Source organism: Tachypleus tridentatus, chromosome 10 (assembly GCF_004210375.1).
Source record: "Tachypleus tridentatus isolate NWPU-2018 chromosome 10, ASM421037v1, whole genome shotgun sequence".
Taxonomy (NCBI): Eukaryota; Metazoa; Arthropoda; class Merostomata; order Xiphosura; family Limulidae; genus Tachypleus; species Tachypleus tridentatus.
In genome coordinates this window covers 12,471,475-12,496,197 of record NC_134834.1, presented here as the reverse complement: position 1 = coordinate 12,496,197, position 24,723 = coordinate 12,471,475, and the positions used below count along the sequence as shown (strand labels likewise).

At 35.7% G+C, this 24,723-nt stretch overlaps 1 protein-coding gene across 5 annotated transcripts in view; it reads left to right on the top strand.

Moving 5' to 3' along the window:
• Window positions 1-24,723, top strand: part of LOC143228756 (disabled homolog 2-interacting protein-like) — a 146,047-nt gene that overhangs the window by 74,055 nt on the left and 47,269 nt on the right. For all 5 annotated transcript variants that reach the window (XR_013015448.1, XR_013015449.1, XM_076460073.1 and 2 more), the window contains one exon: window positions 18,329-18,438. Coding sequence is in view for 3 of the 5 variants with exons in the window: in XM_076460073.1 (XP_076316188.1) it covers window positions 18,329-18,438 (110 nt within the window). In the remaining 2 variants the exon portion in view is untranslated. The remainder of the gene's footprint in view (window positions 1-18,328; window positions 18,439-24,723) is intronic.

Below are 24,723 nucleotides of genomic sequence, written 5' to 3'. Positions count from 1 at the left end.
CGGATTTGAATCCTCATCGGCAATCCAATGTTTAAATGCTCTCCAGTGGATTAAGGCTAAAGGCTTATGATGCTAAAAACCGAGTGAAGTCAACCGAGTGAAGTCAGATAACCCATCACGTATCTGGTCAACACAGATAACCCATCACGTATCTGGTCAACACAGATAACCCATCACGTATCTGGTCAACACAGATAACCCATCACGTATCTGATCAACACAGATGACCCATCACGTATCTGGTCAACACAGATAACCCATCATGTATCTGGTCAACACAGATAACCCATCACGTATCTTTGCGCCTTAACACCAAACAATGATTGGAGAGATAAAATACTAAAACTTCAGGCGTTGGTGAACGACTGGTTAGAAATTCTGACCGACAATGTGGTGAACGAATGTATTAGGTTGAGGAATAATTCGTGAGCGTTTTTAAATAATTCATTCAAGCATTACATGCAAGACTATACAATACTTCAATGCATGAACACATTACACCCAAAACATTTATTATGATACTTTATTTCATGTAATACCTAGGTATATAGTATGCATTGTTTTAAACGAAATTGCAAGAAATTAAATGCGTAAAGCAGATGGTGTCGAAAATGCTCGATTTTGTCCACTTGACATTCCATTTAATGAGCTGAAAATGAAAGCAAAAATTAAAGACATATGAAAGTCAAACACACCATCTATTAGAGCAAAAAATTATCTACCAAATGACATGAAATATTTTGCGAAAGCGTTTCGTTTATGAATATATTTTGTTAACTTGAAAAAAACGCTCACGAATTATTCCTCAACCCAATATATACTCGTATCTAATATTACGTAACATCAAAACGGACTTATTTCAAAGATAATTTATTTGGGAAATATATACGCATGCGCCACTGGGTTATTAATCACTGGTAATAGTAGATATTATATAGTTAACATATTATTATATTGTCCTCTCTACATCCGGGTTTCGAGCTCCTACAACTACATTGTTACATTCTGTACCGATACTTCGAAAGTAGTGGCCTTGCTGCTTAAGGTGTTAACTGTATTTCTTTGTTATATTCTGCACCAGTGGTTCCCAACCTTTTTTATGCCCCGCACCCCTAAAAAAAAAATTTAATATGTTCTCGCACCCCTCACAGTAATTATTTATTTAAGAATAAAGGTGAAGGTGCCTAAAACAAATGCTATCTCGCACCCCTGGTTGGGAACCACTTTTCTACACGATGTGCCACTTAAAGTGTTAACTGTATTTCTTTGTGATATTCCATAGAATGTACTGCTTAAAGTGTTAACGTTTCTTTGTGATAATCTTTAGGATGTGTTGCTCAAAGTGTTAATTGTATTTCTTTTTGATAATCCTGAGGACATGTTGCTTAAAGTGTTATTGTTTCTTTGTGATAATCTTTATAAGTGTGGAATTGTTTTGTAAACATTTCTTGGTCTTTAATTGTAAGCTAGAAGTTCGACCCAGTAAGCCTAATCACGTGGTCATACTCCAGGATTTGTTGATTTACGTTATTAATCTCACAAAAACGTCCTAATTGACTTTTACCAGACTCCTGGGTAAGAACCTTAAATCCACGTGAAAGTATGACAGATCCATGTAGAAAAAAAAAACAACGAGATTATGGAATAGGTTTACATGGGATAAACACATAATATTATCTTTGTGAAATAAATATATCCCCCACTGGTACAGCGGTACGTTAATGGATTTACAACATTAAACTTAGAGGGTCCGATTCCCCTCGGTGGACTCAGCAGATAGCCCAATGTGGCTTTGCAATAAGACAAACCGCACACATAAATAAATAGACGTGGAAAACATTACTGTGTCATATAATGTGTAAGGTTTATGTGGAACAAGTGTATGAACTGACGTTAAGGGATCAGTAATCCTGTCTGTTACTAATGGTATCTAATCTGTTTTATGACTGCTTCATTTAAACTGTGTTGTTTTCAGATGTAATTCTGTACTACTGACTAGTACGCTTTAGGTTGTGACGGAAAGTAAACTTGTCAAAACTATTTGATTTGTCTTTTTTATTGTTTTCTTCCTGTTTAGATGTTTTGCAATTGTAAACACGAGATAACGTAAGATGTATGTTTTATAATGTAAACACGAGATAACGTGAGATGTATGTTTTATAATGTAAACACTAGATAACGTGAGATGTATGTTTTATAATGTAAACACTAGATAACGTGAGATGTATGTTTTATAATGTAAACACTAGATAACGTGAGATGTATGTTTTATAATGTAAACACTAGATAACGTGAGATGTATGTTTTATAATGTAAACACTAGATAACGTGAGATGTATGTTTTATAATGTAAACACGAGATAACGTGAGATGTATGTTTTATAATGTAAACACTAGATAACGTGAGATGTATGTTTTATAATGTAAACACTAGATAACGTGAGATGTATGTTTTGTAAATGTAAACACGACATAACGTGAGATGTATGTTTTATAATGTAAACACTAGATAACGTGAGATGTATGTTTTATAATGTAAACACTAGATAACGTGAGATGTATGTTTTGTAAATGTAAACACTAGATAACGTGAGATGTATGTTTTATAATGTAAACACGAGATAACGTAAGATGTATGTTTTATAATGTAAACACGAGATAACGTGAGATGTATGTTTTATAATGTAAACACTAGATAACGTGAGATGTATGTTTTATAATGTAAACACTAGATAACGTAAGATGTATGTTTTATAATATAAACACGAGATAACGTGAGATGTATGTTTTATAATGTAAACACTAGATAACGTGAGATGTATGTTTTATAATGTAAACACTAGATAACGTAAGATGTATGTTTTATAATGTAAACACGACATAACGTGAGATGTATGTTTTATAATGTAAACACTAGATAACGTGAGATGTATGTTTTATAATGTAAACACGACATAACGTAAGATGTATGTTTTATAATGTAAACACTAGATAACGTGAGATGTATGTTTTATAATGTAAACACGAGATAACGTAAGATGTATGTTTTATAATGAAACACGACATAACGTAAGATGTATGTTTTATAATGTAAACACTAGATAACGTAAGATGTATGTTTTATAATGTAAACACGACATAACGTGAGATGTATGTTTTATAATGTAAACACGACATAACGTAAGATGTATGTTTTATAATGTAAACACTAGATAACGTGAGATGTATGTTTTATAATGTAAACACTAGATAACGTGAGATGTATGTTTTGTAAATGTAAACACGAGATAACGTGAGATGTATGTTTTATAATGTAAACACTAGATAACGTAAGATGTATGTTTTATAATGTAAACACGAGATAACGTGAGATGTATGTTTTGTAATGTAAACACGAGATAACGTAAGATGTATGTTTTATAATGTAAACACGACATAACGTAAGATGTATGTAAATGTAAACACGAGATAACGTAAGATGTATGTAAATGTAAACACGAGATAACGTGAGATGTATGTTTTGTAAATGTAAACACTAGATAACGTAAGATGTATGTTTTATAATGTAAACACGAGATAACGTGAGATGTATGTTTTGTAAATGTAAACACTAGATAACGTGAGATGTATGTTTTGTAAATGTAAACACTAGATAACGTAAGATGTATGTAAATGTAAACACGAGATAACGTGAGATGTATGTTTTGTAAATGTAAACACGAGATAACGTAAGATGTATGTAAATGTAAACACGAGATAACGTGAGATGTATGTTTTATAATGTAAACACTAGATAACGTGAGATGTATGTTTTATAATGTAAACACGAGATAACGTGAGATGTATGTTTTATAATGTAAACACGACATAACGTGAGATGTATGTTTTATAATGTAAACACGACATAACGTAAGATGTATGTTTTATAATGTAAACACTAGATAACGTGAGATGTATGTTTTGTAAATGTAAACACGAGATAACGTGAGATGTATGTTTTATAATGTAAACACTAGATAACGTAAGATGTATGTTTTATAATGTAAACACGACATAACGTAAGATGTATGTAAATGTAAAAACGAGATAACGTAAGATGTATGTTTTATAATGTAAACACAAGATAACGTGAGATGTATGTTTTATAATGTAAACACAAGATAACGTGAGATGTATGTAAATGTAAAAACGAGATAACGTAAGATGTATGTTTTATAATGTAAACACAAGATAACGTAAGATGTATGTAAATGTAAAAACGAGATAACGTAAGATGTATGTTTTATAATGTAAACACAAGATAACGTGAGATGTATGTTTTATAATGTAAACACAAGATAACGTAAGATGTATGTAAATGTAAAAACGAGATAACGTAAGATGTATGTTTTATAATGTAAACACAAGATAACGTGAGATGTATGTAAATGTAAAAACGAGATAACGTAAGATGTATGTTTTATAATGTAAACACTAGATAACGTAAGATGTATGTTTTATAATATAAACACGAGATAACGTAAGATGTATGTTTTATAATGTAAACACTAGATAACGTAAGATGTATGTTTTATAATGTAAACACTAGATAACGTAAGATGTATGTTTTATAATGTAAACACTAGATAACGTGAGATGTATGTTTTATAATGTAAACACTAGATAACGTGAGATGTATGTTTTATAATGTAAACACGAGATAACGTGAGATGTATGTAAATGTAAAAACGAGATAACGTAAGATGTATGTAAATGTAAACACGAGATAACGTGAGATGTATGTTTTGTAAATGTAAACACTAGATAACGTAAGATGTATGTTTTATAATGTAAACACGAGATAACGTGAGATGTATGTTTTGTAAATGTAAACACGAGATAACGTGAGATGTATGTAAATGTAAACACTAGATAACGTGAGATGTATGTTTTGTAAATGTAAACACTAGATAACGTAAGATGTATGTAAATGTAAACACGAGATAACGTGAGATGTATGTTTTGTAAATGTAAACACGAGATAACGTAAGATGTATGTAAATGTAAACACGAGATAACGTGAGATGTATGTTTTATAATGTAAACACGAGATAACGTGAGATGTATGTTTTGTAAATGTAAACACGAGATAACGTGAGATGTATGTTTTATAATGTAAACACTAGATAACGTGAGATGTATGTTTTATAATGTAAACACGAGATAACGTGAGATGTATGTTTTATAATGTAAACACTAGATAACGTGAGATGTATGTTTTATAATGTAAACACGAGATAACGTGAGATGTATGTTTTATAATGTAAACACGAGATAACGGGAGATGTATGTTTTATAATGTAAACACTAGATAACGTGAGATGTGTGTTTTGTAAATGTAAACACGAGATAACGTAAGATGTATGTTTTATAATGTAAACACGAGATAACGTGAGATGTATGTAAATGTAAACACGAGATAACGTAAGATGTATGTAAATGTAAACACGACATAACGTGAGATGTATGTTTTGTAAATGTAAACACGAGATAACGTGACATGTCTACGTGGAATAAAGATCAAGGGTCATAGGTCAGGTGAAAGCTCTGTAAAGCTTACTTGTTAATATTATATTCAAGAGTGCATGAACTTCCAGGTTTTAATGGCTTACGTTTTTCACTCAAACATTCAGAAGAGTACATGTCTTTACTTCACCATCGTAATTAAATTCGAAAGATTTCACTACCTGCACTCAAACACTACCACCGTTTTGCCGATAGGAAAGTAGATAGTTGAAATCATGTGTCTCAGGACGGATGTTATGGGTATTGACACTTTTACTAATTTTACTCAGTTTCGACCTTTTTATGTCATTCTCAGGTTAACAAAATATAATCTGAGGATTCAGGGTTGAAATCCCCGTCACACCAAACATACTCGCCCTTTCAGCCGTTGGGGCGTTATTCGTGACGATCGATCTCACTCTTCGTTGGTCAAAGAGTAGCCCAAGGATTGGCGGTGGGTGGTGATGACTAGCTGCCTTCTCTCTAGTCTTGCACTGCTAAATTAGGGTCGGCTAGCGCAGATAGCCTTCGTATAGCTGTGCGCGAAATTCACACCAAACCAAAACTAAATTCAAGTTAAGCACAAATAGCGTTATCAAAACTTACAAAACTTAAAGAAGATAAATTACAAAAACCTTGGCACGGAAAAAGTTTGTTTTTTATGAAAAATTGAATGTTTAATAATTTTTAACTTTTTATCTTTTCCACTGAAAGAAGAAATCGACGTTTAATATTGGTTGATTGTTATTACCTGAATAGTGCTTGTAACTAGCGCAAAGCTACACAAAGGCCAATTTGTATCGAAACCCGGTTTTGGCGTTACAAGTCTGCATACCTACCGCTACGCTACTAGGGGGAAGCTAACCTGTATGCTATTATTACTTTTGTATATTAATAAACAAGCCAAAAAAAAACCAGAACAAAGACAAATGTTACTCAGGAATTATTTTACGTATGTAAAATACTGTAATAAAAAACACAGGAGGATAAAAAATAGTGATGGAGTTATTTCGTTTCCTGCATAGTACAGTAATAATGGCAGAGTTCGTGTCGTATATTTGTCGATAGAATTACTTTCAGACACCAGCAGTTCGCTAGTTGTGAGAATATGTAACAATACCGTTCTCTTGACGTCGTTGTGGTAATGCACTAGTAATTATCACACCGAGCATCAGGATGGCCTCGTTTAATTTCATAGTTGTAATTAAAACTCTTAAATAGAAAAATGTCTCGTAATCAAAGTCGTTATTAAACCTTAATGTAAAATCCGATGTTAATTCCTTCATTAGTGAACTGTATTGAAAATGTTCATAAGGACACGTGGGGAACAAACTTTAAATCCATCTCGTGTTTTAAGGTTTGGTCCAGAAATTACAAAATTGAGGAATATCGATTGAAATTAAAACTACTGCGAGATTTTTCTTCTTAAGTGCCAAGCTATATACACAATGAGACGTTGGTCGCGGGGATTCCAACTCCGAGTTTTAACGTGTTAAGAACTTAATCTTACAACCGTGCCAGCAGGGTACAAACTATTACGTTTAATTTTCAGCACAGTTCTAAATAGGCTATCTGACCAGTGTTTGTTCGTATGGAACTACCTGACCAGCGATATTAAAATCATTGTTTGTTTCTGCAAGTATTTTCTTATGACAAAGCCACAGCGGGTTATCTGCTGTGTCCACCGGGAGATTTCGAACCCCTAATTTTAGCATAGTAAACTGCAGGCATTTAGTCCATAGATCACTGTGAGTGTTACACACCAAATCATTGTAGTTTATAATGTTTTTCGTGCGAGTGTTACACACCAAATGATTGTAGTTTATAATGTTTTTCATGCGAGTGTTACACACCATATCATTGTAGTTTATAATGTTTTTCGTGCGAGTGTTACACACCAAATCATTGTAGTTTATAATGTTTTTCGTGCGAGTGTTACACACCAAATCATTGTAGTTTATAATGTTTTTCGTGCGAGTGTTACACACCAAATGATTGTAGTTTATAATGTTTTTCATGCAAGTGTTACACACCAAATCATTGTAGTTTATAATGTTTTTCGTGCGAGTGTTACACACCAAATCATTGTAGTTTATAATGTTTTTCGTGCGAGTGTTACACACAAATGATTGTAGTTTATAATGTTTTTCATGCAAGTGTTACACACCAAATCATTGTAGTTTATAATGTTTTTCGTGCGAGTGTTACACACCAAATCATTGTAGTTTATAATGTTTTTCATGCGAGTGTTACACACCAAATGATTGTAGTTTATAATGTTTTTCATGCAAGTGTTACACACCAAATCATTGTAGTTTATAATGTTTTTCGTGCGAGTGTTACACACCAAATGATTGTAGTTTATAATGTTTTTCATGCGAGTGTTACACACCATATCATTGTAGTTTATAATGTTTTTCATGCGAGTGTTACACACCAAATCATTGTAGTTTATAATGTTTTTCATGCGAGTGTTACACACCAAATCATTGTAGTTTATAATGTTTTTCGTGCGAGTGTTACACACCAAATGATTGTAGTTTATAATGTTTTTCATGCGAATGTTACACACCAAATGATTGTAGTTTATAATGTTTTTCATGCGAATGTTACACACCAAATGATTGTAGTTTATAATGTTTTTCGTGCGAGTGTTACACACCAAATGATTGTAGTTTATAATGTTTTTCATGCGAGTGTTACACACCAAATCATTGTAGTTTATAATGTTTTTCATGCGAATGTTACACACCAAATGATTGTAGTTTATAATGTCTTTCATGCGAATGTTACACACCAAATCATTGTAGTTTATAATGTCTTTCATGCGAGTGTTACACACCAAATGATTGTAGTTTATAATGTCTTTCATGCGAATGTTACACACCAAATCATTGTAGTTTATAATGTTTTTCATGCGAATGTTACACACCAAATGATTGTAGTTTATAATGTCTTTCGTGCGAGTGTTACAACCAAATGATTGTAATTTATAATGTCTTTCGTGCGAGTGTTACACACCAAATGATTGTAGTTTATAATGTCTTTCATGCGAGTGTTACAACCAAATGATTGTAGTTTATAATGTCTTTCATGCGAGTGTTACACACCAAATGATTGTAGTTTATAATGTCTTTCGTGCGAGTGTTACACACCAAATGATTGTAGTTTATAATGTTTTTCATGCGAGTGTTACACACCATATCATTGTAGTTTATAATGTTTTTCGTGCGAGTGTTACACACCAAATCATTGTAGTTTATAATGTTTTTCGTGCGAGTGTTACACACCAAATCATTGTAGTTTATAATGTTTTTCGTGCGAGTGTTACACACCAAATGATTGTAGTTTATAATGTTTTTCATGCAAGTGTTACACACCAAATCATTGTAGTTTATAATGTTTTTCGTGCGAGTGTTACACACCAAATCATTGTAGTTTATAATGTTTTTCGTGCGAGTGTTACACACCAAATGATTGTAGTTTATAATGTTTTTCATGCAAGTGTTACACACCAAATCATTGTAGTTTATAATGTTTTTCATGCGAGTGTTACACACCAAATCATTGTAGTTTATAATGTTTTTCATGCGAGTGTTACACACCAAATGATTGTAGTTTATAATGTTTTCATGCAAGTGTTACACACCAAATCATTGTAGTTTATAATGTTTTTCATGCGAGTGTTACACACCAAATGATTGTAGTTTATAATGTTTTTCATGCGAGTGTTACACACCATATCATTGTAGTTTATAATGTTTTTCATGCGAGTGTTACACACCAAATCATTGTAGTTTATAATGTTTTTCGTGCGAGTGTTACACACCAAATCATTGTAGTTTATAATGTTTTTCGTGCGAGTGTTACACACCAAATGATTGTAGTTTATAATGTTTTTCATGCGAATGTTACACACCAAATGATTGTAGTTTATAATGTTTTTCATGCGAATGTTACACACCAAATGATTGTAGTTTATAATGTTTTTCGTGCGAGTGTTACACACCAAATGATTGTAGTTTATAATGTTTTTCATGCGAGTGTTACACACCAAATCATTGTAGTTTATAATGTTTTTCATGCGAATGTTACACACCAAATGATTGTAGTTTATAATGTCTTTCATGCGAATGTTACACACCAAATCATTGTAGTTTATAATGTCTTTCATGCGAGTGTTACACACCAAATGATTGTAGTTTATAATGTCTTTCATGCGAATGTTACACACCAAATCATTGTAGTTTATAATGTTTTTCATGCGAATGTTACACACCAAATGATTGTAGTTTATAATGTCTTTCGTGCGAGTGTTACAACCAAATGATTGTAATTTATAATGTCTTTCGTGCGAGTGTTACACACCAAATGATTGTAGTTTATAATGTCTTTCGTGCGAGTGTTACAACCAAATGATTGTAATTTATAATGTCTTTCGTGCGAGTGTTACACACCAAATGATTGTAGTTTATAATGTCTTTCGTGCGAGTGTTACACACCAAATGATTGTAGTTTATAATGTTTTTCATGCGAGTGTTACACACCAAATCATTGTAGTTTATAATGTTTTTCGTGCGAGTGTTACACACCAAATCATTGCAGTTTATAATGTTTTTCGTGCGAGTGTTCAACACCAAATCATTGTAGTTTATAATGTTTTTCGTGCGAGTGTTACACACCAAATCATTGTAGTTTATAATGTTTTTCGTGCGAGTGTTACACACAAAATCATTGTAGTTTATAATGTTTTTCGTGCGAGTGTTACACACCAAATGATTGTAGTTTATAATGTTTTTCATGCGAGTGTTACACACCAAATCATTGTAGTTTATAATGTTTTTCGTGCGAGTGTTACACACCAAATGATTGTAGTTTATAATGTTTTTCATGCGAGTGTTACACACCAAATGATTGTAGTTTATAATGTTTTTCGTGCGAATGTTACACACCAAATCATTGTAGTTTATAATGTTTTTCATGCGAGTGTTACACACCAAATCATTGTAGTTTATAATGTTTTTCATGCGAATGTTACACACCAAATGATTGTAGTTTATAATGTCTTTCATGCGAATGTTACACACCAAATCATTGTAGTTTATAATGTCTTTCATGCGAGTGTTACACACCAAATGATTGTAGTTTATAATGTCTTTCATGCGAATGTTACACACCAAATCATTGCAGTTTATAATGTTTTTCGTGCGAGTGTTCAACACCAAATCATTGTAGTTTATAATGTTTTTCGTGCGAGTGTTACATACCAAATCATTGTAGTTTATAATGTTTTTCGTGCGAGTGTTACACAAAAAATCATTGTAGTTTATAATGTTTTTCGTGCGAGTGTTACACACCAAATCATTGCAGTTTATAATGTTTTTCGTGCGAGTGTTACACACCAAATGATTGTAGTTTATAATGTTTTTCATGCGAGTGTTATACGCCAAATCATTGTAGTTTATAATGTTTTTCGTGCGAGTGTTACACACCAAATCATTGTAGTTTATAATGTTTTTCGTGCGAGTGTTACACACCAAATCATTGTAGTTTATAATGTTTTTCATGCGAGTGTTACACACCAAATCATTGTAGTTTATAATGTTTTTCGTGCGAGTGTTACACACCAAATCATTGTAGTTTATAATGTTTTTCGTGCGAGTGTTACACACCAAATCATTGTAGTTTATAATGTTTTTCATGCAAGTGTTACACACCAAATGATTGTAGTTTATAATGTTTTTCATGCGAGTGTTACACACCAAATTATTGTAGTTTATAATGTTTTTCATGCGAGTGTTACACACCAAATCATTGTAGTTTATAATGTTTTTCATGCGAGTGTTACACACCAAATCATTGTAGTTTATAATGTTTTTCATCCGAGTGTTACACACCAAATCATTGTAGTTTATAATGTTTTTCATGCGAGTGTTACACACCAAATCATTGTAGTTTATAATGTTTTTCATGCGAGTGTTACACACCAAATGATTGTAGTTTATAATGTTTTTCATTCATTTTCCTATTATAATTAATTTTTGATTGAGGCACAGGTTAGAACTTAAAGAATCTTAAGATATAACGTACCAAATATCATATACGATTTACTGTCTGTAAGTAATCCTATAAAACAGTTCACAAGAAGTAAAACAATAACTAATAATTAAAATGCAATGAACCTTCCATTGGATATCCTGGCCATAATCCTAATAATACATAACTAAGTTCGGCCAGCATTAGAGATTTATGTTAGGCCTACCTTCATGTAACCGGCTACCAAAACGAAATAATTTTCTAATGAGGGACAATAAATATATACATACACACGTTAAACAACAAAACTATTAATATTTATGAAATTAACTTTAAGAATTGAGTGTTTAGTATCATGATTTTCAATATACAAGCCGGCAAAGTGCCTATTAACTATGGCCTCCATAAAGTCGCTATGGAGTGACATGTTTGAGGAATACATTTTGATATTAGTGTAGTGTTTCTCAAGTACTGTGATGCTACCGGAAATTGATGTTTTGAAAGGACGTGTAACAGTTCTTTCCGACACAAAATATTCACACACTCAGATCATAACAGATGTGTAAAAGATGTGTGTAAACAGACCCTGTAGTAGTGTAACAGATGTTTGTAAACACACCCTGCAGTAGTGTAACATATATGTGTAAACAGACCCTGTAGTAGTGTAACATATATGTGTAAACAGACCCTGTAGTAGTGTAACAGATATGTGTAAACAGACCCTGCAGTAGTGTAACAGATGTGTGTGTAAACAGACCCTGTAGTAGTGTAACAGATGTGTGTAAACACACCCTGTAGTAGTGTAACAGATGTGTGTAAACACACCCTGTAGTAGTGTAACAGATGTGTAAACACACCCTGTAGTAGTGTAACAGATGTGTGTGTAAACAAACCCTTTAGTAGTGTAACAGATATGTGTAAACAGATCCTGCAGTAGTGTAACAGATATGTGTAAACAGACCCTGTAGTAGTGTAACAGATGTGTAAACACACCCTGTAGTAGTGTAACAGATGTGTGTGTAAACAAACCCTTTAGTAGTGTAACAGATATGTGTAAACAGACCCTGTAGTAGTGTAACAGATGTGTGTGTAAACACACCCTGTAGTAGTGTAACAGATGTGTGTAAACACACCCTGTAGTAGTGTAACAGATGTGTGTGTAAACACATCCTGTAGTAGTGTAACAGATGTGTGTAAACACACCCTGTAGTAGTGTAACAGATGTGTGTAAACACACCCTGTAGTAGTGTAACAGATATGTGTAAACAGACCCTGTAGTAGTGTAACAGATGTGTAAACAGACCCTGTAGTTGTGTAACAGATGTGTGTGTAAACACACCCTGTAGTAGTGTAACAGATGTGTGTGTAAACACACCCTGTAGTAGTGTAACAGATATGTGTGTAAACACACCCTGTAGTAGTGTAACAGATGTGTGTGTAAACACACCCTGTAGTTGTGTAACAGATGTGTGTGTAAACACACCCTGTAGTAGTGTAACAGATATGTGTAAACAGACCCTGCAGTAGTGTAACAGATATGTGTAAACAGACCCTGTAGTAGTGTAACAGATGTCTAAACACACCCTGTAGTAGTGTAACAGATGTGTGTGTAAACACACCCTGTAGTAGTGTAACAGATGTGTGTAAACACACCCTGTAGTAGTGTAACAGATGTGTAAACACACCCTGTAGTAGTGTAACAGATGTGTGTAAACACACCCTGTAGTAGTGTAACAGATGTGTAAACACACCCTGTAGTAGTGTAACAGATGTGTAAACACACCCTGTAGTAGTGTAACAGATGTGTGTGTAAACAGAGCCTGTAGTAGTGTAACAGATATGTGTAAACAGACCCTGTAGTAGTGTAACAGATGTCTAAACACACCCTGTAGTAGTGTAACAGATGTGTGTGTAAACACACCCTGTAGTAGTGTAACAGATGTGTAAACACACCCTGTAGTAGTGTAACAGATGTGTGTAAACAGACCCTGTAGTAGTGTAACAGATGTGTGTAAACACACCCTGTAGTAGTGTAACAGATGTGTAAACACACCCTGTAGTTGTGTAACAGATGTGTGTGTAAACAGACCCTGTAGTAGTGTAACAGATGTGTAAACAGACCCTGTAGTAGTGTAACAGATGTGTAAACAGACCCTGTAGTAGTGTAACAGATGTGTAAACACACCCTGTAGTAGTGTAACAGATGTGTGTAAACACACCCTGTAGTAGTGTAACAGATGTGTAAACACACCCTGTAGTAGTGTAACAGATGTGTGTAAACACACCCTGTAGTAGTGTAACAGATGTGCAAACACACCCTGTAGTTGTGTAACAGATGTGTGTGTAAACAGTCCCTGTAGTAGTGTGACAGATATGTGTAAACAGACCCTGCAGTAGTGTAACAGATGTGTGTGTAAACACACACTGTAGTAGTGTAACAGATGTGTAAACACACCCTGTAGTAGTGTAACAAATGTGTAAACACACCCTGTAGTTGTGTAACAGATGTGTGTGTAAACAGTCCCTGTAGTAGTGTGACAGATATGTGTAAACAGACCCTGTAGTAGTGTAACAGATGTGTAAACAGACCCTGTAGTAGTGTAACAGATGTGTGTAAACAGACCATGTAGTAGTGTAACAGATGTGTAAACACACCCTGTAGTTGTGTAACAGATGTGTGTGTAAACAGACCCTGTAGTAGTGTAACAGATGTGTAAACAGACCCTGTAGTAGTGTAACAGATGTGTAAACAGACCCTGTAGTAGTGTAACAGATGTGTAAACAGACCCTGTAGTAGTGTAACAGATGTGTAAACACACCCTGTAGTAGTGTAACAGATGTGTAAACACACCCTGTAGTTGTGTAACAGATGTGTGTGTAAATAGTCCCTGTAGTAGTGTAACAGATGTGTGTGTAAACAGACCCTGTAGTAATGTAACAGATGTGTAAACAGACCCTGTAGTAGTGTAACAGATGTGTAAACACACCCTGTAGTAGTGTAACAGATGTGTAAACACACCCTGTAGTTGTGTAACAGATGTGTGTGTAAACAGACCCTGCAGTAGTGTAACAGATATGTAAACACACCCTGTAGTAGTGTAACAGATGTGTAAACACACCCTGTAGTAGTGTAACAGATGTGTGTGTAAACAGACCCTGTAGTAATGTAACAGATGTGTAAACAGACCCTGTAGTAGTGTAACAGATGTGTAAACAGACCCTGTAGTAGTGTAACAGATGTGTAAACAGACCCTGTAGTAGTGTAACAGATATGTATGAACAGACAATATCGTATTTTAAACGTTTTCCAATTATTTACCTCACGGAAGTATTTTATAACAAGCCAGAGGTCACGCAATCTCACACTACAAACATACAGAGTAAAATCGGTACAAATAGCTTAATAAACAGTAGAAACATCTAATGACCTTCCGTTACTGTGTTGTTCCGGGTGAATGACCTTATAATGGATAAATGTTTCCTTCGATGTCGAGTTAAATGTGAAACTGACACAATCTAGTCACATACGAACTGATTCCTAGGGGGTTACAATAATGTGTTGTTGTTCCTGTAATTATTAAAAAGTAACTTTGTTATTATGTACAGTGGGATATTTATTACAGAAAGTCTTAATTATGTTCTATCTCTGCTTTCATGTTTAACTGACTAGTGAGAGACCAGTTAACAGCCGGCACCGTAAGTTGTTTTATATTAAAGGAAAGAACCGAGACAAAAGAACGGGTGCTAAGTTGTGGAAACTTGCCAGTCGTGGTTCTGGTTTCTTTTTTTATCCTTCGGTGGTGTACTTAGCTGATTGAATTTGAAATATTTACACAGTAGCTGTTGGTAGGTGTTAGATCATAGTATCATTATACAGAAATGTAAGGATTAGATCACACTGCTGGTATATAAGGATTAGATCACACTGCTTGTATATAAAGATTAGATCACACTGCTTGTATATAAGGATTAGATCACACTGCTTGTATATAAGGATTAGATCACACTGCTGGTATATAAGGATTAGATCACACTGCTAGTATATAGGGATTAGATCACACTGCTAGTATATAAGGATTAGATCACACTGCTAGTATATAGGATTAGATCACACCGCTAGTATATAAGATTAGATCACACTGCTGGTATATAGGGGGCGATTAGATCACACCGCTAGTATATAAGGATTAGATCACACTGCTGGTATATAAGCGATTAGATCACGTTACCAGTATATATGCGATTAGATCACGTTACCAGTATATAAGCGATTAGATCACACCGCCGGTATATAGGGCGATTAGATCACACCGCTGGTATATAAGCATTAGATCACACCGCTGGTATATCAGGATTAGATCACGTTACTAGTATATAAGCGATTAGATCACACCGCTGGTATATAAGGATTAGATCACACCGCTGGTATATAAGGATTAGATCACACCGCTGGTATAAGGGCGATTAGATCATATCACCGGTATGTAAGCGATTAGATCACGTTACTAGTATATAAGCGATTAGATCACACCGCTGATATATAAAGATTAGATCACACCGCTGATATATAAAGATTAGATCACACCGCTGGTATATAAGGGCGATTAGATTACACTGCTAGTATATAAGGATTAGATTACACCGCTAGTATATGGCGATTAGATCACACCGCTGGTATAAGGGGCGATTAGATCACACCGCTGGTATATAAGGATTAGATCACACCGCTGGTATATGGCGATTAGATCACACCGCTGGTATATGGGGATTAGATCACCGCTGGTATAAGGCGATTAGATCACACCGCTGGTATATAAGGCGATTAGATCACACCGCTAGTATATGGGCGATTAGATCACACCGCTGGTACATAAGCGATTAGATCACGTTACCAGTACATGGGATTAGATCACACTGCTGGTATATAAGGATTAGATCACACCGCTGGTATATCAGGATTAGATCACGTTACCAGTATATAAGGATTAGATCACACCGCTGGTATATAAGGGCGATTAGATCACACCGCTGGTATAAGGATTAGATCACACTGCTGGTATATAAGGGCGATTAGATCATATCACTGGTATGTAAGGATTAGATCACGTTACTAGTATATAAGGATTAGATCACACTGCTGATATATAAAGATTAGATCACACTGCTGATATATAAAGATTAGATCACACTGCTGGTATATAAGGATTAGATTACACCGCTAGTATAAGGGCGATTAGATTACACTGCTAGTATATGCGCGATTAGATCACACCGCTGGTATAAGGCGATTAGATCACACTGCTAGTATATAAGGATTAGATCACACTGCTGGTATAAGGCGATTAGATCACACCGCTGGTATATGGCGATTAGATCACCGCTAGTATATAAGGATTAGATCACACTGCTGGTATATAAGGATTATATCACACTGCTAGTATATAAGGATTAGATCACACTGCTGGTACATAAGGATTAGATCACGTTACTAGTACATAAGGATTAGATCACACTGCTAGTATATAAGGATTAGATCACGTTACTAATATATAAGGATTAGATCACACTGCTAGTATATAAGGATTAGATCACGTTACTAGTATATAAAGGATTAGATCACACCGCTGGTATATAAGCGATTAGATCACACTGCTGGTATATGGGCGATTAGATCACACTGCTAATATATAAGGATTAGATCACACTGCTAGTATATCAGGATTAGATCACGTTACTAGTATATAAGGATTAGATCACACTGCTGATATATAAAGATTAGATCACACTGCTGATATATTAAGATTAGATCACACTGCTAGTATATGAGGATTAGATCACACTGCTGATATATAAAGATTAGATCACACTGCTGATATATAAAGATTAGATCACACTGCTGGTATATAAGGATTAGATCACACTGCTAGTATTAGGATTAGATCACGTTACTAGTATATAAGGATTAGATCACACTGCTGATATATAAAGATTAGATCACACTGCTAGTATATAAGGATTAGATCACACTGCTGGTATATAAGGATTAGATCACACTGCTGGTATATTGTTTGATACATTGTTATCAATTTGGTTCTGATTGTTCTTTATGATATTGTTATCAGTTAGGTTCTGTTTGTTGTGTCTGATATTGTTGCCACTTAGGTCCTATTGTTTGATATATTGTTATCAACTAGGTTCTGTTTGTTGTTTGAGATATTGTTGCCACTTAGGTCCTATTGTTTGATATATTGTTATCAATTAGGTTCTGTTTGTTGTTTGAGATATTCTTGTCAGTTATGTCCTATTGTTTGATATATTGTTATCAATTAGGTTCTGTTTGCTGTTTGAGATATTGTTGTAACTCAAATCCTACTATTTGAACTACTGTTACTAATTAGTTCTTATTATATGAAATATTTCTGTTGTTAGGTCCTGTTGTTTGATATGTTATCAATTAGGTACTGTTGTTTGTCATGTAACTCTGGATTTTTATCGGGTTTCATCGAATAATCTGCTCATTGTATTAAAATAAAAAAAATATTCTATTCCTTAAAAAACGACCACTTTTCGTGATCAACACACAGTAAACAGTTATGATGTAGTTTTCCTTGGACTTGTGCATCTATTTAAATACATTTATAATACAATGAATTGTTCGCATATCTGCCTAATGTATTCTCAGATAATTAAATGCAGAGTAACACGTGTGTTGCAGGTTTCTTATTTTGTATTTTAACTTTATGAACAGATTCTTCGTACGACAAGTCAAACTCCGATCACCGGGGCAGCGCTCCAACGTCTCCTATTCTTGGAGTAAGAGGTGTGGAGATGCCAAGTCCCAGTTCCAGACGGTTAACCGTAAGTTCGACATGAATCAAACACCAAATTTTGTTATGTAGACATGTAGTTTTGATGTGTTGGAGTAGCTACTTTTCAGGTATATTCTGAATTAGCCCAAAAAATTTACAAAAGACAATAACAGTTCATCTGTTATATTTTAAACTTTGTTGTTTAAATTGTTTACCTCATGACTTGTTGATCTGTTACACAACAATTTAGACAGGTAAAATAAATATTGTAGTACATGTTTTACTGTAAGGTCCTGTGTTTTGTTTGTTTTGAATTTCGCGCAAAGCTACATGAGGGCTATCTGCGCTAACCGTCCCTAATTTAGCAGTGTAAGACTAGAGGGAAGGCAGCAAGTCATCACCACCCACTCTTTTACCAATGAGTAGTGGGATTGACCGTCACATTATAACACCCCCACGGCTGAAAGAGCGAGCATGTTTGACGTGACGGTGATTTGAACCTGCGACCCTCAGATTACGAGTCGAGTGCCTTAACCACCTGGCCATGCCGGGCCCTACTGTAAGGTCCTTAAGTGTTCTGTTTCAAGAGTAAATAAAACCACAATTAAGGGAGCAAATATTTTATCATACTGTATTGTAGTCTACAGAGTGCTTAATTATTCTCGTGATTCATGGCATGCGCACGTTTTACTGACTTCACGACAGTACACATTGCAACGTTAAGCATTTCTTATGTGATGTCATATTAGTGTCTACTGACTGACGGACTGAGAAAGAAAACAAACAAAGGTGTGTGATGCGAGTGACTAAAACAGTGACTCCTGCAGGCCACCTTCGGCACTCTTTCTAGGAAATTACCGGTAGAAAGGCGTGGACTACGGCTCTGTTCAAATCAGAATTACAACTAGTGTCTTGTACTAGAATACTCGCCCTGATCAAATTCGTAACCTTAGCAATATTGTTGGGTGTACGTGTATACCATTGTGATTACACGTATTCATTGCAACCCACGGGGAAGACACAGGGGCCTTTGAGGGTGATATAGGGAATCAGACCCGAATATAAGCTCCCTATGCTACTTTCCTAGGGGGAGGGGGGGGGTTCCTTGGTGGTGTGTGCCTGTCAGGCTTGGTAACAATCGGTTCAGCAGTTCGCCTGTTATTATTGAGTTACCAAGTAATGATTGTGTCGATCAAGTTACGTATTTATTACTGTGGTAAATCACTTGGTAAGGAAGCAACAGGGTTCGATTTTAACGTTTGTGTGAAATGTTGACAAAATATCTGTGGGGAAGGTTGTTTGTCGTGTTCCCAGCAATGATTTTGTGCTTGTGTTAAGGATTGTCTGTTTAATAATATTATAGTACTTTTATCTGTCAGTGAACATTCCAACCAACACTATTACACTATATAGTATTTCCACTGTTAAAGGACGAACTAAAAGTGACAGATTAGTTTCTTAGTTTTAATCTGAAGCACTTCTAATAATGCATCTTTGAATACATTGTGTTTATTAAATATATTCCTGTTAAAACAAGTAGTTGATTTAAAGGCGTTGCTGATTTTACTTGGACATGTGTCGTGTGTCCTCCACAGCGATTTGTTAATTTGTTCATGTTAACCTGATTTATACACATCCAATTACAATATTCTCACGTGACAGTTAGCTTGCAAATCTCCCGCTCATTCAGTCAACCTTAACCCCATGTGGTTGTGTGGCCGGCCACACTGATGTGTTTAAATTAGCCCTGGGATTCAAACCTACGACCCTCAGATTGCGAGTTGAGTTCCCTGAACACCAGGCCATGTTAGACTCGAACTCTCCTTTATATGTTTCCACAAACAAAGTCTACATTCATCGGTTTAAAGCAGGTTCGACTTTAAAGATGTAATACAGGTTTAAAAAATCTACGCTTCAAACTATAAGAACAGTTTCTTTTTTATGGCCCGGCTAGCATTAAACTAAGCTAGAATTAAGCAATAGTTCTTCAGGACAGACGGGAAAATCTGAAGTAGAGAAGAAATCTTTAAATATTTGATAATACAGTTCGCCAAGTTTTATAAAACTAATAATCTATACTTACAAAATATGAAAAGAATGTTTGTTTGTTTTTGAATTTGGCGCAAAACTACTCGAGGGCTATCTGCGCTAGCCGTCCCCAATTTAGCAGTGTAAGACTAGAGAGAAGGCAGCTAGTCATCACCACTCACCGTCAACTCTTGGGCTACTGTTTTACCAACGAATAGTTAATTGACCGTCAATTTATAACGGCCCCCCGGCTGAGAGGGCGAACATGTTTGGTGCGACGGGGATTCTAACCCGCGGCCCTCAGATTACGAGTCGAGTACATTAATAACCTGGCCATGCCGGACCATTTAAATAAGGAATCGTGTGCTCCGCGATTTGTTTATAACAATCTTTTCACTACAATGTTAAGAGTAGACAATACTTCATTGTACTGTTAGACATATACGTGTGAGCTGTTTGGTAAACTTAACGAATAGCTTTTATTCATATAATAGCGGTAATCAGATGAGATTCAGAGAGAAATATAGATCTGAAGATAATTAGAAATGAATTTAAAACCGTGGTAAGCCTTACGGTGCAGATATTTTTGTTGTGTTAAACAGTTAAAACTGCAGTGTATAAACCTAGCCCGTTTCTATGTGTTGATACGTGGCAATTTTAATCGCTTAAAAACACCACTTCCACGGTAAATCTAATCACAGTATTATAATTAATAATGAAGAATGAATTAGACTTCTTTACCAAACTTATGAACAAGTGACTATGTGTTGAAGTTGTCTGTGACAAGTGACTACTGTGTGTTGAAGTTGTCTGTGACAAGTGACCACTATGTGTTGAAGTTGTCTGTCACAAGTGACTACTGTGTGTTCAAGTTGTCTGTGACAAGTGACTACTGTGTGTTGAAGTTGTCTGTGACAAGTGACTACTATGTGTTGAAGTTGTCTGTCACAAGTGACTACTACGTGTTGAAGTTGTCTGTGACAAGTGACTACTGTGTGTTGAAGTTGTCTGTCACATGTGACTATGTGTTGAAGTTGTCTGTGACAAGTGACTACTGTGTGTTCAAGTTGTCTGTGACAAGTGACTACTGTGTGTTGAAGTTGTCTGTGACAAGTGACTACTATGTGTTGAAGTTGTCTGTCACAAGTGACTACTACGTGTTGAAGTTGTCTGTGACAAGTGACTACTGTGTGTTGAAGTTGTCTGTCACATGTGACTATGTGTTGAAGTTGTCTGTGACAAGTGACTACTATGTGTTGAAGTTGTCTGTCACAAGTGACTACTACGTGTTGAAGTTGTCTGTGACAAGTTACTACTGTGTGTTGAAGATGTCTGTGACAAGTGACTACTGTGTGTTGCAGTTGTCTGTCACAAGTGACCACTATGTGTTGAAGTTGTCTGTCACAAGTGACCACTGTGTGTTGAAGTTGTCTGTGACAAGTGACTACTGTGTGTTGAAGTTGTCTGTGACAAGTGACTACTGTGTGTTGAAGTTGTCTGTGACAAGTGACTATGTGTTGAAGTTGTCTGTGACAAGAGACCACTATGTGTTGAAGTTGTCTGTGACAAGTGACTACTGTGTGTTGAAGTTGTCTGTCACAAGTGACTACTGTGTGTTGAAGTTGTCTGTGACAAGTGACTACTTTGTGTTGAACTTGTCTGTGACAAGTGACTACTGTGTGTTGAACTTGTCTGTGACAAGTGACTACTGTGTGTTGAAGTTGTCTGTCACAAGTGACTACTGTGTGTTGAAGTTGTCTGTCACAAGTGACTACTGTGTGTTGAAGTTGTCTGTGACAAGTGACTACTTTGTGTTGAAGTTGTCTGTGACAAGTGACTACTTTGTGTTGAAGTTGTCTGTGACAAGTGACTACTCTGTGTTGAACTTGTCTGTGACAAGTGACTACTGTGTGTTGAAGTTGTCTGTGACAAGTGACTACTGTGTGTTGAAGTTCTGTGACAAGTGACCACTATGTTTTGAACTTGTCTGTGACAAGTGACTACTGTGTGTTGAAGTTGTCTGTCACAAGTGACTATGTGTTGAAGTTGTTTGTCACAAGTGACTATGTGTTCAAGTTGTTTGTGACAAGTGACTACTATGTGTTGAAGTTGTCTGTCACAAGTGACTATGTGTTGAAGTTGTCTGTGACAAGTGACTACTATGTGTTGAAGTTGTCTGTCACAAGTGACTACTACGTGTTGAAGTTGTCTGTGACAAGTTACTACTGTGTGTTGAAGATGTCTGTGACAAGTGACTACTGTGTGTTGAAGTTGTCTGTCACAAGTGACCACTGTGTGTTGAAGTTGTCTGTCACAAGTGACCACTGTGTGTTGAAGTTGTCTGTGGCAAGTGACTACTGTGTGTTGAAGTTGTCTGTCACAAGTGACTACTATGTGTTGAAGTTGTCTGTGACAAGTGACCACTATGTGTTGAAGTTGTCTGTGACAAGTGACTATGTGTTGAAGTTGTCTGTGACGAGTGACTACTGTGTGTTGAAGTTGTCTGTCACAAGTGACTATGTGTTGCAGTTGTCTGTCACAAGTGACTACTGTGTGTTGAAGTTGTCTGTCACATGTGACTACTGTGTGTTGAACTTGTCTGTGACAAGTGACTACTTTGTGTTGAACTTGTCTGTCACAAGTGACTACTTTGTGTTGAACTTGTCTGTGACAAGTGACTACTGTGTGTTGAACTTGTCTGTCACAAGTGACTACTGTGTGTTGAACTTGTCTGTCACAAGTGTACTGTGTGTTGAAGTTGTCTGTGACAAGTGTACTGTGTGTTGAAGTTGTCTGTGACAAGTGACTGCTGTGTGTTGAAGTTGTCTGTGACAAGTGAATACTGTGTGTTGAAGTTGTCTGTGACAAGTGACTACTTTGTGTTGAACTTGTCTGTGACAAGTGACTACTCTGTTTTGAACTTGTCTGTGACAAGTGACTACTGTGTGTTGAAGTTGTCTGTGACAAGTGACCACTATGTTTTGAACTTGTCTGTGACAAGTGACTACTGTGTGTTGAAGTTGTCTGTCACAAGTGACTATGTGTTGAAGTTGTTTGTCACAAGTGACTATGTGTTCAAGTTGTTTGTCACAAGTGACTATGTGTTCAAGTTGTTTGTGACAAGTGACTACTATGTGTTGAAGTTGTCTATCACAAGTGACTACTATGTGTTGAAGTTGTCTGTGACAAGTTACTACTGTGTGTTGAAGATGTCTGTGACAAGTGACTACTGTGTGTTGAAGTTGTCTGTCACAAGTGACCACTATGTGTTGAAGTTGTTTGTCACAAGTGACTAGGTGTTAAGTTGTTTGTGACAAGTGACTACTATGTGTTGAAGATGTCTGTGACAAGTGACTACTGTGTGTTGAAGTTGTCTGTCACAAGTGACCACTATGTGTTGAAGTTGTCTGTGACAAGTGACTACTATGTGTTGAAGTTTTCTGTGACAAGTGACTACTATGTGTTGAAGTTGTCTGTGACAAGTGACTACTACGTGTTGAAGTTGTCTGTGACAAGTTACTACTGTGTGTTGAAGATGTCTGTGACAAGTGACTACTGTGTGTTGAAGTTGTCTGTCACAAGTGACCACTATGTGTTGAAGTTGTCTGTCACAAGTGACCACTGTGTGTTGAAGTTGTCTGTGACAAGTGACTACTGTGTGTTGAAGTTGTCTGTGACAAGTGACTACTATGTGTTGAAGTTGTCTGTGACAAGTGACTACTATGTGTTGAAGTTGTCTGTGACAAGTGACTACTGTGTGTTGAAGTTGTCTGTGACAAGTGACCACTATGTGTTCAAGTTGTCTGTGACAAGTGACTACTGTGTGTTGAAGTTGTCTGTGACAAGTGACCACTATGTGTTGAAGTTGTCTGTCACAAGTGACTACTGTGTGTTGAAGTTGTCTGTGACAAGTGACTACTGTGTGTTGAAGTTGTCTGTGACAAGTGACTACTGTGTGTTGAAGTTGTCTGTGACAAGTGACTTCTATGTGTTGAAGTTGTCTGTCACAAGTGACTACTACGTGTTGAAGTTGTCTGTGACAAGTGACTACTGTGTGTTGAAGTTGTCTGTCACATGTGACTATGTGTTGAAGTTGTCTGTGACAAGTGACTACTATGTGTTGAAGTTGTCTGTGACAAGTGACTACTGTGTGTTGAAGTTGTCTGTGACAAGTGACCACTATGTGTTCAAGTTGTCTGTGACAAGTGACTACTGTGTGTTGAAGTTGTCTGTGACAAGTGACCACTATGTGTTCAAGTTGTCTGTGACAAGTGACTACTGTGTGTTGAAGTTGTCTGTGACAAGT